The 13423-nt window shown below is 40.4% G+C and overlaps 1 protein-coding gene across 5 annotated transcripts in view; it reads left to right on the top strand.

Annotated features, from left to right (window-relative positions):
* The window catches only part of slc12a7b (solute carrier family 12 member 7b), a 58325-nt gene extending 45535 nt beyond the window's left edge, over nt 1-12790 (top strand). For 2 of the 5 annotated variants that reach the window (XM_069151265.1, XM_069151267.1), the window contains exons 18-26: nt 1423-1618; nt 1806-1975; nt 2206-2337; nt 2735-2842; nt 3247-3363; nt 5864-6039; nt 6787-6801; nt 8883-9016; nt 9983-12790. In XM_069151265.1, the coding sequence (XP_069007366.1) occupies nt 1423-1618; nt 1806-1975; nt 2206-2337; nt 2735-2842; nt 3247-3363; nt 5864-6039; nt 6787-6801; nt 8883-9016; nt 9983-10074 (1140 nt within the window). In that variant the 3' untranslated portion in view covers nt 10075-12790. The remainder of the gene's footprint in view (nt 1-1422; nt 1619-1805; nt 1976-2205; nt 2338-2734; nt 2843-3246; nt 3364-5863; nt 6040-6786; nt 6802-8882; nt 9017-9982) is intronic. The other 3 variants (XM_069151266.1, XM_069151268.1, XM_069151269.1) reach the window with 3 other exon arrangements.
* The last annotated feature ends 633 nt before the right edge of the window (nt 12791-13423 follow it).

The following is a 13423-nucleotide window of genomic DNA, read 5'->3' on the forward strand; positions in this document are numbered from 1 at the left end:
ATGCCTTCATTCTTAGCCGAATGGTTTACTGTAATGCACTTTTTACTGGCCTCCCAAAGAAAATAATAGACTTTAGTTCATCCAAAACTCTGCAGCTTCGCTGTTAACAAACAAGAGGAGAAAGCACATCAGTCCAGTTTTAGCGGCTATGCTGTAACACAAAGAATTAACACGAAGGTCCTCCTCCTTACATACGAAGCTCTTAATGGGCTTGGACTAACTTACATTGCTAACTGTCTGGTTAACTGTGTGCCTTCAAAAACATTGCGATCATACGCTACTGGCTCATTGGAGGTTGCCAGCAAAAGCCGAAGGGAATTTCCTGGATGCAGTTTTTGTCAGTTATGCTCCAAAACTGTGGAACACACGACTGTAGATATCAGGGAAGCTAGCTCAGTAAATACTTTTAATAGAAAGCTTAAGACATGTCGCTTTACATTCGCTTTTAAAAAGCTACACCTGAAGCTCTCTCGCATCTGCTTGCACTTTGCACTGCAGCGCCTTTTAAATGTGTTTTGCTTCATTCTATACTTTAACTCTGTTTCATTAGTGTTATCTTGTGTTTAATTTCTTCTGGTCTTCTGGATTTTGTTCCTTATCTTATTTTAAATTACATTTTAACATGTTTTTATGTTCTTTTATATCTGTTTATATGTGAAACACTGCATGGGATTTTCCTGCTGTAAAGCACTTTGAGCTGCATTTGTTGTATGAAAGGTGCTATCCAAATGAAGTTTTTTTTTTAATTATTATTAATAATATTATTATATATGCAGGCACACGTATATTGTCATTAATGTGGATTTTTTTCCCCCCACAACTCTGCCTTCTGTTATATTCTGTTTTTATTACATACCATATGTTATATATTGTTTTTATATGACCTGTTCATTGAGGGTTTTTTTTACTAATAATGTAGTAAATAAAAATGTTCTTTTTTGAAAGTTTTTAAGATTCATCACTGGACCATCAAGCAAATCTGTAGTGTAAATCTGATGTGTAGCATTTTAGAGCCTTATTCCATATAAACTTCGCCTCCTACTGGCCTCATTGAGTAAGGCATATGATTCTTGCTGCCTGATTGGACTTTGTCCTCAGGTGCATTTTTAATCAGCGTATTATCTGTAAAAGCAATCATGTGCATGACCAACATTTCGGATCACACGGGTTTAAATCTATCAGTATGAATTGTCCTGTATGGATACGAATGAGGGAGCTGTCTGTTCATTTTGTGGAAAGAATTGAATTTGTTCAGGTGATATCATGAAGGCAATCGTTGCTATTGAGTGGCCATGGCCTCTCCTTGAGGAAGACATATTTTCTCAACAGTCAGTGTTGCAATATTAATGTATCAGTCCATGTATCCTTCCTACCTAATGTTAAAGACCCTATTGTCTTTTTTTTCTGTCTTTCTCCTTATAGAACATCAAGGCTTCTATGTCAGCAGAGCGTACCAAGGGCTTCTGTCATGTTGTGGTGTCCTCGAACCTCAGAGATGGCGTCTCCCACCTCATCCAATCTGCAGGCTTGGGAGGCATGAAGCACAACACAGTCCTGATGGCCTGGCCTGGAACCTGGAAACAGTCCAATGACCCACAGTCATGGAAAAATTTCATAGGTACAGTGCAAGATAAATTGAGTACATATGGGAATGCAAAATCAAGACCAAACTGACGGTAGTTACATCAGAAGTGATTTGTAAATGCACTGAAGGTATGATGCACTGAAGGTATCCTACTATGGGTAAGATATGATTATAGTCACATACTGATGTCGCGCCTATACTCTCTTTCTTTGTCATCCAGAGACGATACGGGAGACCACGGCAGCCCATCACGCCTTACTTGTGGCTAAGAATGTTGACAGTTTCCCCACCAACCAGGACCGCCTTGGGGAGGGCACTATTGATGTTTGGTGGGTGGTTCATGATGGAGGCATGCTGATGCTGCTCCCCTTCCTGCTGCGACAGCACAAGGTTGGTTGGTGTGTTAGGGTTGTGTTTATTTCTGAAACCTCACCCTAACAAATACATTTTCTCTGACCTTTCACTCTGTTTTTTTATACACACACACACACCCACAATTCCTCTTGTCAAGCCATGTTTCTATCTATCTATCCTGACTTTCTCCTTCCATTCTCTTGATAATGAATTCATCCATCCTTTTCCCGCTGTTCCTCCATATTAACTATCTTTTGCTGCTCCAGGTGTGGAGGAAGTGCAAGATGCGTATCTTCACTGTAGCCCAGATGGACGACAACAGCATCCAAATGAAGAAAGATCTCCAGATGTTCCTTTACCACCTGCGACTGGATGCTGAGGTGGAAGTAGTGGAGATGGTGAGACTTGGTCTGATAGTAAACTATCGCATTACATCCTGTTGTGGTAGTGATGCATGAGCATTGGAATCAGGATGATTGTCTCCAGCCAGTGTGGAGGTTGTTTTTTTTTAGTCATAACACAAACCTTAAAACCTCACCCAGAGAACTCTTGTGGTGAAACCAAGAAAAACGGGTTTTTCTATTATCTGCATTCTGTCATAAAAGTGGAATATGACACATTTGTGATTCAATTATGTATTCACATCTAAAATGTTTTCATGTGGTGATGGGTCTTTCAAACAGTTAATTTTGTTTCTTGTTCAGGTTTGTCTGCCTCCTAGTGCACCTAGAGGTTAGAGGTTTTTCTTTTCTCCGAATTGTGTAGGTTACACTGTTTCTGTCCTCTTCTGTGCAGCATGATAACGACATCTCAGCCTTCACTTATGAGAAGACATTGGTGATGGAGCAGAGGTCTCAGATGCTGAAACAGATGCAACTTTCCAGGACTGAGAGGGAGAGAGAGGTAAAGTACATGCGTTCGTGAGCGTAGCTGCATTTTAATTAAACATAAAGGATGTCGGAGATTAGATACTAAAAAGATGAACTCATATAGACGCACAGCGCCAAGATGGCTTTTATTCCGGCTAAATGTATTTTAATATTTTGCTTGTGTATGTGTACATGTAAAGTGATAACTATCATATTCCCACAACTCTTCTGTAGTTTTACCTCATACAGATAAGTTGAAACGGTATGTAAAAAAAACAAAAAAAAAACATAATGTAGGTCATTTACATAAATAACTCTGCATCGTTTAATGACAGCATAATTTAAGTAATACCTAGCTAAACATTAAGCTATGTGACAATTGGCCCCCTCTCCCTGTTCATCTACCACCGCGTCTCTGGGCCGTGCCACACTGCTCAGATTCAGAGTATCACTGACGAATCGCGTAGCTCAATCCGGAGGAAGAACCAGGGCGCTGCTGAGAGCACGAACCTCAGCCGGCAGTCCTCAACGATGGAGGACACTCAGGAGGACGAGGTAGCCGATCTTGTCAACCCATTGTCCCTTATTGTCAGACTCACAGGCCCGTCTTCACAAAGCTCCATCTTTGGCTTTCCATTTGACTCTTTTGAAGATGTTCATGATCGTCATGGTTTTAAATCTGGACTCGGAAAATCAAATTTGACAAGATGTCAAAAATAGATGTGCAAGTGGCCAGTGTTGCATTGTGATTCCATTTTTCAGATTGTAATGCACATACTCAAGATTTAATACCCAGATGAGGAGGAAGGAGAAAAACACTACTAGTGTGGGTTAAAATTAGTCCTACGGCAGGTAGTGTAGTTTTCATTTGTAAATATCGACCTTTGTAATGTAAAGCATTGCTCTGACATAAGAATCAGAGAATAGTGGTGCTAATGGAGAGTCAGTTGTGTTATTATGATCATGTTGGAAAGGATCATGTTGTTGTTTGTCAGTTGAAAAACTTGTAGAAAATTATATATCTACTCTCAGCTCATTAGTTGAAATTTAAAGATTTTCTCACATTGAGAGTTGTTTGGACTTTAGTTCTCCTCGCCATGCTTCTCCTCAAACAAATGTCCATACTGTGTCTTTAGTGTCACAGTGAGGTAAAATGTTCTCTGGGTAATCATTTGTGCTTCTTAACCTTCTCAGTGTGGGTTTATTCATAGCATCAGCTCTTGGCTGATTTGCCATGTCCATGCAGTGTACTGGTAGAGTACTTTTCCAGGGAACGAAGATGATGGGTAGTTTAATTACAGCTTTCGCTGCTCCAGAGCAGCTCAATCTCGTCCGAAACCAGTTGCTCCACTATAGAAAGCAACAGTGTGATATCCTTGGTAGTCCACGACTACAAAGCAGTTATTGACTTTGAGGCACTTATCATTGTAAAATTTGAAAATTGCCTTTTTTTGGTTAGGGCACTGGCTAATAACCGTATGAATATCCCAGAAAGAGTAGCAGGTTCATGGTTCCAGATCGCATCCTTCTTGTACATCTGACATTAAAACCGCAAGCCCAGATTGACCCAACTGTAGTGCTACTTACTGTATAGTCATTGAGAGCTGCTTTGTGAATACCAGCCAAGCACACCCTGAATCTGCTGCCAGCCTCCCAATGCCTCTAAAATTCCACCTCATCCCCCAAAAATGTGAGCTAAAAGAGTGGACAGTATTGTCTCAGAAAACTGTAGTTTAGTACTAGTACCAAACCTGATGCTGTCACACACATGAATCTGCTGCTCCACACAGTTTAAATCCATCTAAATATGATTTAGAACATGGCCTTTCATGCATATTGATGATAATGATCCTTTGCAAGTATTTTTAATTCTCTTAAATTTGACATGACAATACTGTCTTCTCTCTTTTATTTTTACCTGAATCATAATCACCATCCCTGTCATCACCATTTTGCCTCTGATACCTGTAAGCAGAGCCCATACTGTTCAGTCACAGCTAGTAGTGACCGGTGGAGAAATATTATCCAAGTATACCAAAGCTTCAAACAATATGTAGGACAGACTCTCATTTACATCAATTCAAGGACAAGACCCTGAAAACAATCTCATCTTAAATAGTATCAGGAAGTTCTAAATATCTTACATCATCAGTCTGCTGACTTACATGTTACTTTCTTTGTTTTATGAAGATACATAATGCATTCATCAGATATATACTGGTACCAGTGAACACACAGAACTTTATCCATAACTTAATGACAGATGATAATAACCCATAGTTTTTTCTTGTCTTTGTCATTGACTGCAGTTTTGGAACAGTCACTGTAAATAACCTTTAATTCTAATAATGACATAATGTATGTTAGTCCTGCTCTGCTGTGTCGGGCTGCACCGCGCCCACATTATAAACACACTTTATATTTGTGTAAGTGACATATTCTGAGCATGTGTTAATATTTGGAAGCCGTGCATGTAATATGAACTTTTTAAGGTGACATGACACTGCACCGTCACCACCACCACAACTCTGTTCTCGTTAGCCACTCATACAGTAAATGTTTCAATTCTTGTTTGGATCATGTGTCCTTGTGTGTTGTTGTAAAGGTTTGTATTAGTTCCATTATTCACTAGCATGGTTTCACCCCACTTCTGACAACTTGTAGAGAGAAAGTTGGATCCCCTCTTTCCTCAGTCCTTGTTTGTAAATTCTTCCTATGTCTTTGGGCAGTCTGTAACTTTTTGCTTCATTTATTCACCTCTATTTTGGATTCTTTCTTCACCTCCTCCAATCTTTCTTACTATTTAGCTCCTTAAATCATTTTGTTTTGTCTTTCTGTCATTGTCATGGCCTCTCAAATCTCATCAACTCCATCTTCCCCTCATCTTCTCTTCATTTCTGAACATCTTTGCTTGTCTTTATACACCACATTTCTATTTTTCTATCCTTTTCTCATTTTTTTCCCCCATTCTGTTCATTTTGTTTTTTTTCTCCTTCCCCTGAAACATCCTCCGGTAATACTTACATGCACTTATCCTCTATTGTTTTCTTTCCAGGCCCAGCTCATTCACGACAGAAACACAGCGTCTCACGCCACAATAAATGACAAGGCTGACTCTGGGCCTGAGCGGGTCCACATGACCTGGACCAAGGACAAGCTCTTTACGGAACGTAATCGGAATCGCGAGTGTAACGCCAATGTGGCCGTGCGTGACCTGTTTAACATGAAACCGTAAGTATAGGTTTGCTTGAACACCACTGTATATTTGTAGCTGAGGATCTAAACAGAAGGAAGGGGAAAAGTGTCGAGTCTATATGCCAGTAAAGCTACTGTTAAGTGACATGGCATTACTGCATGTGCCTTGTCAGATACGTTTGCACCATTTTGAATTACTTTCTAAAAAGTTTGAACTGAAACTATACGACATTCTTGAAGAGTGTGAAGCTCAGTAGTGATGTTACTTCGGGATGGTGCCAAAGCCTCAGTGCAGGAGGACAGCATGTGTAGTTGTAGTGGTGCTACTGAGCCTGACAGGGTGAAATGGGACAACTTTGTGCATGGTGTGTGCACTTAGGCTGCATTTGGTGTGTGTGCGCATGTGTGTACACTTTCAGCCATTTCAGTCGTAGTGCATGGCCAGGCCACGTGCACACCTAGACTAACGCCTTCCATACTTTCCATACTGTCAGTGTGGGGACTTCATCAGGTGTGTCTCAGTCCACTTTTATTGGCTTATGAAGTTTGTCATTCATAGTGACTGTAAAGTCTCGAAGAACCGAAGGCAACCTTTTTACAGCCTCACCATAGACATTAAACGGCTCTATGACACTTTCTGGGGTTAACTTAAGTCACCTTTGGGTGTCCTGGTGAGTCATTTGGGACAGTTGGGAGCATGCAGTGTGGTGGGAAGAGCTGCAGAGCTGGAATAGAAGCAACTAAGCCTGTTTCTGTTGTTCTGTCCCATTTTCCTCCTTCTAGAGAGTGGGAGAGTCTGTAAGTCGCATTTTCTTTGCCTTCGGCTCTGTGTGTTTTGCTGCTGTGGTGACTGTAGTTCTGTTCAGTGTCCTTCAGCTCATGTGCTCGTTCCCCTGTGTATATCTGTGGTGTCCTCGTCTGCATGCCCTAATGTGCATGAACTTCATCTTCCAGCTTCAAACAGTGTTGGTGGGAAAAGCCTCCACTAATGCACGTACAATTTATACCATTGCTTGTATGCAGGTGAAAACTTATGCCTTCCATTTATCTTTTTCAAAACAAATATGCAAATACAAAAACGTTATTTGGCCTTGACATTTAACTGTAAATTTTTTTAGTGGAATGGAAAGCAGAATTTTGTGAAATTGCCTTGTTTGACTACTTTACTGTAATTTGGCTTCTGGCAGTTGACGTCATGTGCTGTATCGGCTTGTGAGCTAACACAGTGGAGGCGATGATAAAGAGGCAACATTTCAAGAGATAGGAGACGCTTTTTGACAGCGGTAACTATGGATAAACACTTAAAGAACAAGAGCATGTGTTTATTATAATAAAACAAAGCCTAAATAAAGTGGTGACATCATGTTTGTGCTGTGATACTGATGCATGTCCTTTTATCTTAAAATGCTGCCTCTTTATTTAAAATTGAAAATGCTTCATTCCGCTAACCAACAAAGCCTTTTTTCTTATGTGTTTGAAGCTAACATACAATATGCTATAACAAAAGTATTGGAAAAAAAACGTTATTGATTTATGTGGTGTGTGATGGTGTTTCCACCATCAAGTGCTCATCATGTATTGGTTATGTTTTGATTCATGAGAAAATCAGAAAGCCCTCCAGCTCCATTAGTTTTCAGTTGTAAAGATGTATAAACAGGAGACTCATCGGTAAGTTTTCTGTCCATTCTGTTAATAAAGGTTTGATTCATTGAAAGTGTGTGTGAGGGGGGAAGGAGGGGGGAGCAGGAGCTGCTTCTAAAGTGGACCTTTTCCGCAGGGATTTTCCAGTGTTTGGCCTTTTTCACAGACATTGTGACATGTCAGAGCAGGAAAAGCATGGGTTATAATACTGAAATCCAGGGTTTCCACTGGTCATGTAATAACTGAAAAATGTGTGGGGGTTTTATTCCCTTCCCGCTTTTTTCCTGTAACTGCTAGCAAAGGCAAACATGCAGGCAACAATTTGAATCCTGAAGATCAGGTGATAAGATTAGACGACAGAAAAGCCAGATGTAAAACAACTATTGACAAAAGCATCAGCTTTTAACCCAGGTGGGGTCACTGCTCTGCTGTAGCCGATATAACAGATGTTATTACTGCAGTAACACCTGTGCTTTTCCTGTTATGACGCGTCTAAAGCTGCGTCCCGAATCCTCAAGACACACGCATTCTATAAAGTATGGTCTGTATATTTTTATCATACTGTTTGAGCAGTTATTATACAAAAATATCCAGTCATGCTCAATAAAGAGACATCACAATTTAAGTATTTTATGTTGACATGTTTCACCATTATCGACACCATCAGTTGCTCCAATTCCTTTGCACATCGCATTGTGGAAGAATAGAGCGTACTGACACCGCACTCATATACTGAGACAGACAGACAGACAGACAGACGGATAGATAAGGTCAAAGGATCAGGTAGGTAAAAAACGAGTATAATTAAAAAGGCTTAATTTCTGTCCAATGACTTACCATAAAAATAAAGCAAAATAAAATAAAAAGCTGAGAACAGGGATGACGGAGGGTATGATTAGTCTTTCCAAACCTCTAGTGCGAACATACTACATATTCCCAGCATGCTTAGAGTTAGTATGTTGTATGAAATTGGGACATCTATGGTAAAACTATGTAGTCTGTGAAAAAGACCCACTGTCTTACAGATCACCTGAATCAAAGTCTTTACAGTTCCCCAGTATACAGACAGAAAAATTGTCTTTAAGGTTTCACACTATTTTTAGAAGTACTGAAGAAGTCCTAAAAACAAGCTAATACCACGACTGTTTTAGAACCAGCGAAATGAAGGCTCAGGTTTACTTGAATTTTGCTCTTATTGTTCACTTTACTGCTGCCTTTTTTCACTCTTGTCTAACTAGGAACCAGTCAAATGTCCGTCGCATGCACACAGCTATCAAACTGAACGAGATAGTGGTGAACAAGTCACAGGGAGCTCATCTGGTTCTGCTCAACATGCCGGGACCACCGAGGAACAGAGGAGGAGACGAAAACTGTATCCTCATAACGGCTAATATTAATTTTTCATTGTTTTCTAATAGTGAATCACATGAGGGGCGGTGCAGTGGTTAGCATTGTTGCCTCACAGCAAAAAGGTTCTGGGTTCAAATCGGGCCTGGGCCTTTCTGTGCAGAGTTTGCATGTTCTCCCTGTGCCTGCGTGGGTTCTCTCCGGGGACTCTGGCTTCCTCCCACCATCCAAAAACATGCACCTCAAGTTAATTGGTGATTCTACAAATTTAGGTGTGAATGCGAGCGTGAATGGTCTTTGTTTCCATCTGTCTGTAAGTGTTGGCCCTGTGATAGACTGGCGACCTGTCCAGGGTGTTCCCTACCTTCACCCAAGTGAGCTGGGATAGGCTCCAGCCCCCCCCCCCCCCCGTGACCCTGCTCAGGATAAAGCGGGTATAGATAATGGATAGAATCAGATGAGACTGTGTTAAAAGGATCAACCTACAGAGAAGTATCAGCAGCTTGGTTTGATCTCATGGTGGCAGTTTCGGCTGCAGCAGGTGGATGTTTTCAGAGGAAAAGCTCAACAATTCCCACTGTACACTATGTGCTCAGCAGCAAACAGCTGACAGAAAGTCAGAGACATTTAGCAGCTAAAGAAGCAGGTATTTCCCTCAGAGCTTGTGAAGAACAGAACAGAAGAAAAAATAAATGTTAACTTTCAACAAGTGGTCAGAAACACAACTCCAATTAAATGATATTGCTTAGTAACTGCTAGACGTTTAAATAAGAAAAGGTGATGATATGCAAGTGTTGTGTAGTATCTGCTGCCCCCAAGTGGCCAAAAATATGAATCACTGTTGGTTTATTCGTACGATTTCAATTCATTCGGTGGGGGAGATAAAGGTTTGGGTGGGTGATTGTAACTTGTGGTACTGTCATGCTCTCTTTTTGTGTGTCTGTGGTTGTGTACCTTGAGTGGTTGTGTACCTTGACTGCTGGTGCCTCAGACATGGAGTTCCTGGAGGTTCTCCTTGAGGGTCTGAACAGAGTCCTTCTTGTGCGGGGCGGTGGCCGTGAAGTCATCACCATCTACTCTTAAAAAAAAAACTCTCGCGCCCCAACCTGCATACATGGGCATGTCGCTATGGACACCGGTCACTGGGCATTAAACGGGAAAAAGCCTAATTTGGTTTGTATAAAGAGCGGGGGTTGTTGGAAGGCGGGACCACTTGTGACAGACAAAGACATCAAGATGAAGGAAAGAGCGTTGAATCAGTGGACTGGCTGAGAGTGTGAGCACAGTGTGTCCACGCTGCATAACCCCTGCACATGGAAGATAGAGCATAGAGACACTTTATATCTTTCATTTAACTCTGAAAACCTTGTTCTACTCTATTCTGTTACATTTTCATATTATTTCCTCCTTGTGTTGATGTCGTGAAGTTACTGGCACTCACGAAGAAATGAATGTGTGCTGTTTATATGAACCTCGTAGTCTGTTGTGTTGTTTGGTGTATTCAGCTCTGGGAGGCTCGCAGATTTCTGCTGGGCCTGACCAAAACATGCACAGAAACAAATGTTACAGAATGGATGTGCTTGGAAGTACATAGTACAAAATCAAAGCTCTACTGTAGAAGGGTCAATCATTACACATCGTCAGTTACATTGTATGTTCTGCAGCACCATCTGCAACCAATGTTTTGAACTTCTTTGGAATGTTTTCAGTCTGAACTAGCTCGGACGCTGGTAAAACATTGAGGTTACTCAAGGTGACTCCTGTCTGCAGCTGACGGTGTGTACTTGTACTATTCTGTGGTTGTTTGAATTAGTAAAGGAGTAGCCAGAAGGAATGTGCATCAGATGTTGTTTGATAGTGGGAGCCTGTCATTGATTTCCCACCCTCAAAGACTGCTGTTAATTTAATAGGGAAAAATAACCATGGCTAATGGTGCGCTTTATATGAACATGTACATTTATGGTGTCTGAAGTAGGGTAGTGCTCGGTTGGGAACAAATATAGATTTTTTTTTTTTTAATTTTAATCCAGGGGCTGTTTTACAGCAGACAGGAGCTTCATAAATGAAAATATTGGCTTGTAGGTTCACCCATGACATCATCGCTTGCCCTCAGAATTGTAAGCATTTAACAAAGTCTGCTTATCAACTGTAAAAGCACAAATTGACACGTGTGAATTATTGTAGTTCCTTCCATACTCGCATAGTTCCAGCACTGTTGACATTGCACTACCAATCGTTTAGCACTTAATTCACTGTGTACTTTCACTTGGTTCTTTCGCCTACAGTGACACTTTCTGATGGTCAACACCTCTACAGTCTTCACAAGAGATAAAAGGCAGACAGAAAGCAACTCCATACTGTGGAATAATCTTGTTTTTATGATATTTTACTAACCAAACATCTTTAGGCTTTGGGTCCCAGACTAAGTAGATGAGTTATGTCGGAGAAAAAGTGCCAAAATGACTAAAAGAAACTGTGGAAGTATTATTGATGCGTCTTTCATCTTCAGGAACTCTTAAAAAAAAGTTTATTTTTTCATGATGGATCTCCTTATTTCTAGTAGAATTATTTAAAAGAAAAATTAGGTAATGCAACTAATAGTGCAATTTCAAGGGCATTTCACACCTTGTGTGTGCTGCAAAATTGTGGTCAGAAAAAGGATCACCCTCTCGCCCCACAGTAATTCCACCGTTTCTTTTTCAAAATTAGCTGTGCAGTATTTTGTAAAGCAGAAAGTCATATTTCTCTATGTTTCTGTGCAGGGAGAGCAAGAACTTCCGATCATCAGTTTTGCAACGTGTGTTGTGTTCTTGTATTTTGTTCAGTTGTTGACATATGCCTCTATGTAACTCTTTAGTTATGCTCTCCGTGGTGTTTGTTACATTATAATTGAGCTTCTGTTACTTTAAGTGTTAATTTTCAGTTTGATTTTTATGGAAGGAGGCGGTTCATGTGAAGTTGGCAGCAGGTGTCGGGTGTTTGCATTTTGTTCAAAACCCAGCCAAAGCACAACAGGCTCAACACACAGGACTGAAAACCCCTTGTGATACGGTGGCACCATGGGCTGAGTGTTAAGAATCATTGGTGAAGCAAAAGGGTGAAATAAATGAAGTAGTTCTATCTGTCACTGTATGAAGTTCAATATTACTGTTTGTGTTCAGTTTTCTATTTTAGCCACCAAAGAAAAAGACAAGATTAATAACCTGACATAGTCTTGTTTTAAGAAGTTTGAGTGATTGAAAGTTATTAAGATAAATTATTAAACGGGTTTCTTTTTGTTTTTAATCTGGTTACTGAGCTGAGTAGCAGGAGCTGCACACAAAAAACAGAACATACGTAAAACCTTAAATAAAAGATGCTATAAAAAAAAAACAGCACATTTTCTGGAGTTGATAGGATTGTCAGCAGTGTGTTTCACAGCTGTGATGTTTGAGGTGACTGGAGAATGTTATCTACCTCAAGGTGTCTCTGAGGCTCGGCTGAAGAAAGAAAAACATGTTCAGTCACATCTCTCTTTCAGAAATGATCTTACATGCATGTGGACTAATGAAAGGAAAAAATAAAAGCTATGTGAGAGAACCAGCAGAATATTGTGCATGTACGAGTGTATGTCAGTGTTTCACTGTTCAAACCGTTGGGAGGTGAAGTTGTGTGTGTTCCTGCTGTTGTCTGCCTCAGCTGGCAGGCCTCACTGGCTAGAAAAGGAAGTCACTTGTGGGCGTACATTTAGAGGAAGGTAGCCCTGTACATTGTATTTGTGCCTCTGAGTAATTATTAAAAGTGCTGAAATAAACCAAAACTTGCCTGAGTACTTATTCTAGTCACTGTGGTTGTTGAGTGAAAGCCTTTCTTTATTTATTGTATGCCATTATCGGCTAATGGCGCCATGAAGGTCACTGGCGATACAGAGCTTTGAGATTAACGCTAATTTAAGAAAGCTGTTTCTACCACATACTGTATAAAAAAAGCCTCTACAGTGTTATGTTTACAATGATCGCCATCTTAGTATAGCATGTTGGCATGCTAACATTGGCTGACACAAAGTACAGCTAAGGCTGATGGGAAAGTTTTGCAGGTATTTGGTCACGTGTGGATTTGATGTAATGATGGCACTACATCCTGAGCTACCAAAGTTGGATTCAGCACCGCATTTCATGACTGTCCATCCAACACCTATCAAGACCAGAGATGCCTAAATTCTTTCCTATGAATGGCCAAAAATTAACGTTCACAAACTAAAATAAAAATTCAGAATAATTAAAACACTACTCTTTGATCTGCGTAATAGTAATTCTGTTATTTTGCCGAAATTGCTGTCAAAAACAGCCGTCTTGCCATTTAAAAAAAAAAAAAAAAAAAAAAAAATCTGCAAGTGTGCCACTGACTTAATCTGTCATTGGCTAACAGCCCAAAGTCAGTGACATTGGACACT

The sequence above is a fragment of the Embiotoca jacksoni genome, unplaced genomic scaffold (genome assembly GCF_022577435.1).
Source record: "Embiotoca jacksoni isolate LCO1_2020_lvr unplaced genomic scaffold, fEmbJac1.0.p SCAF_17, whole genome shotgun sequence".
Lineage (NCBI taxonomy): Eukaryota > Metazoa > Chordata > Actinopteri > Embiotocidae > Embiotoca > Embiotoca jacksoni.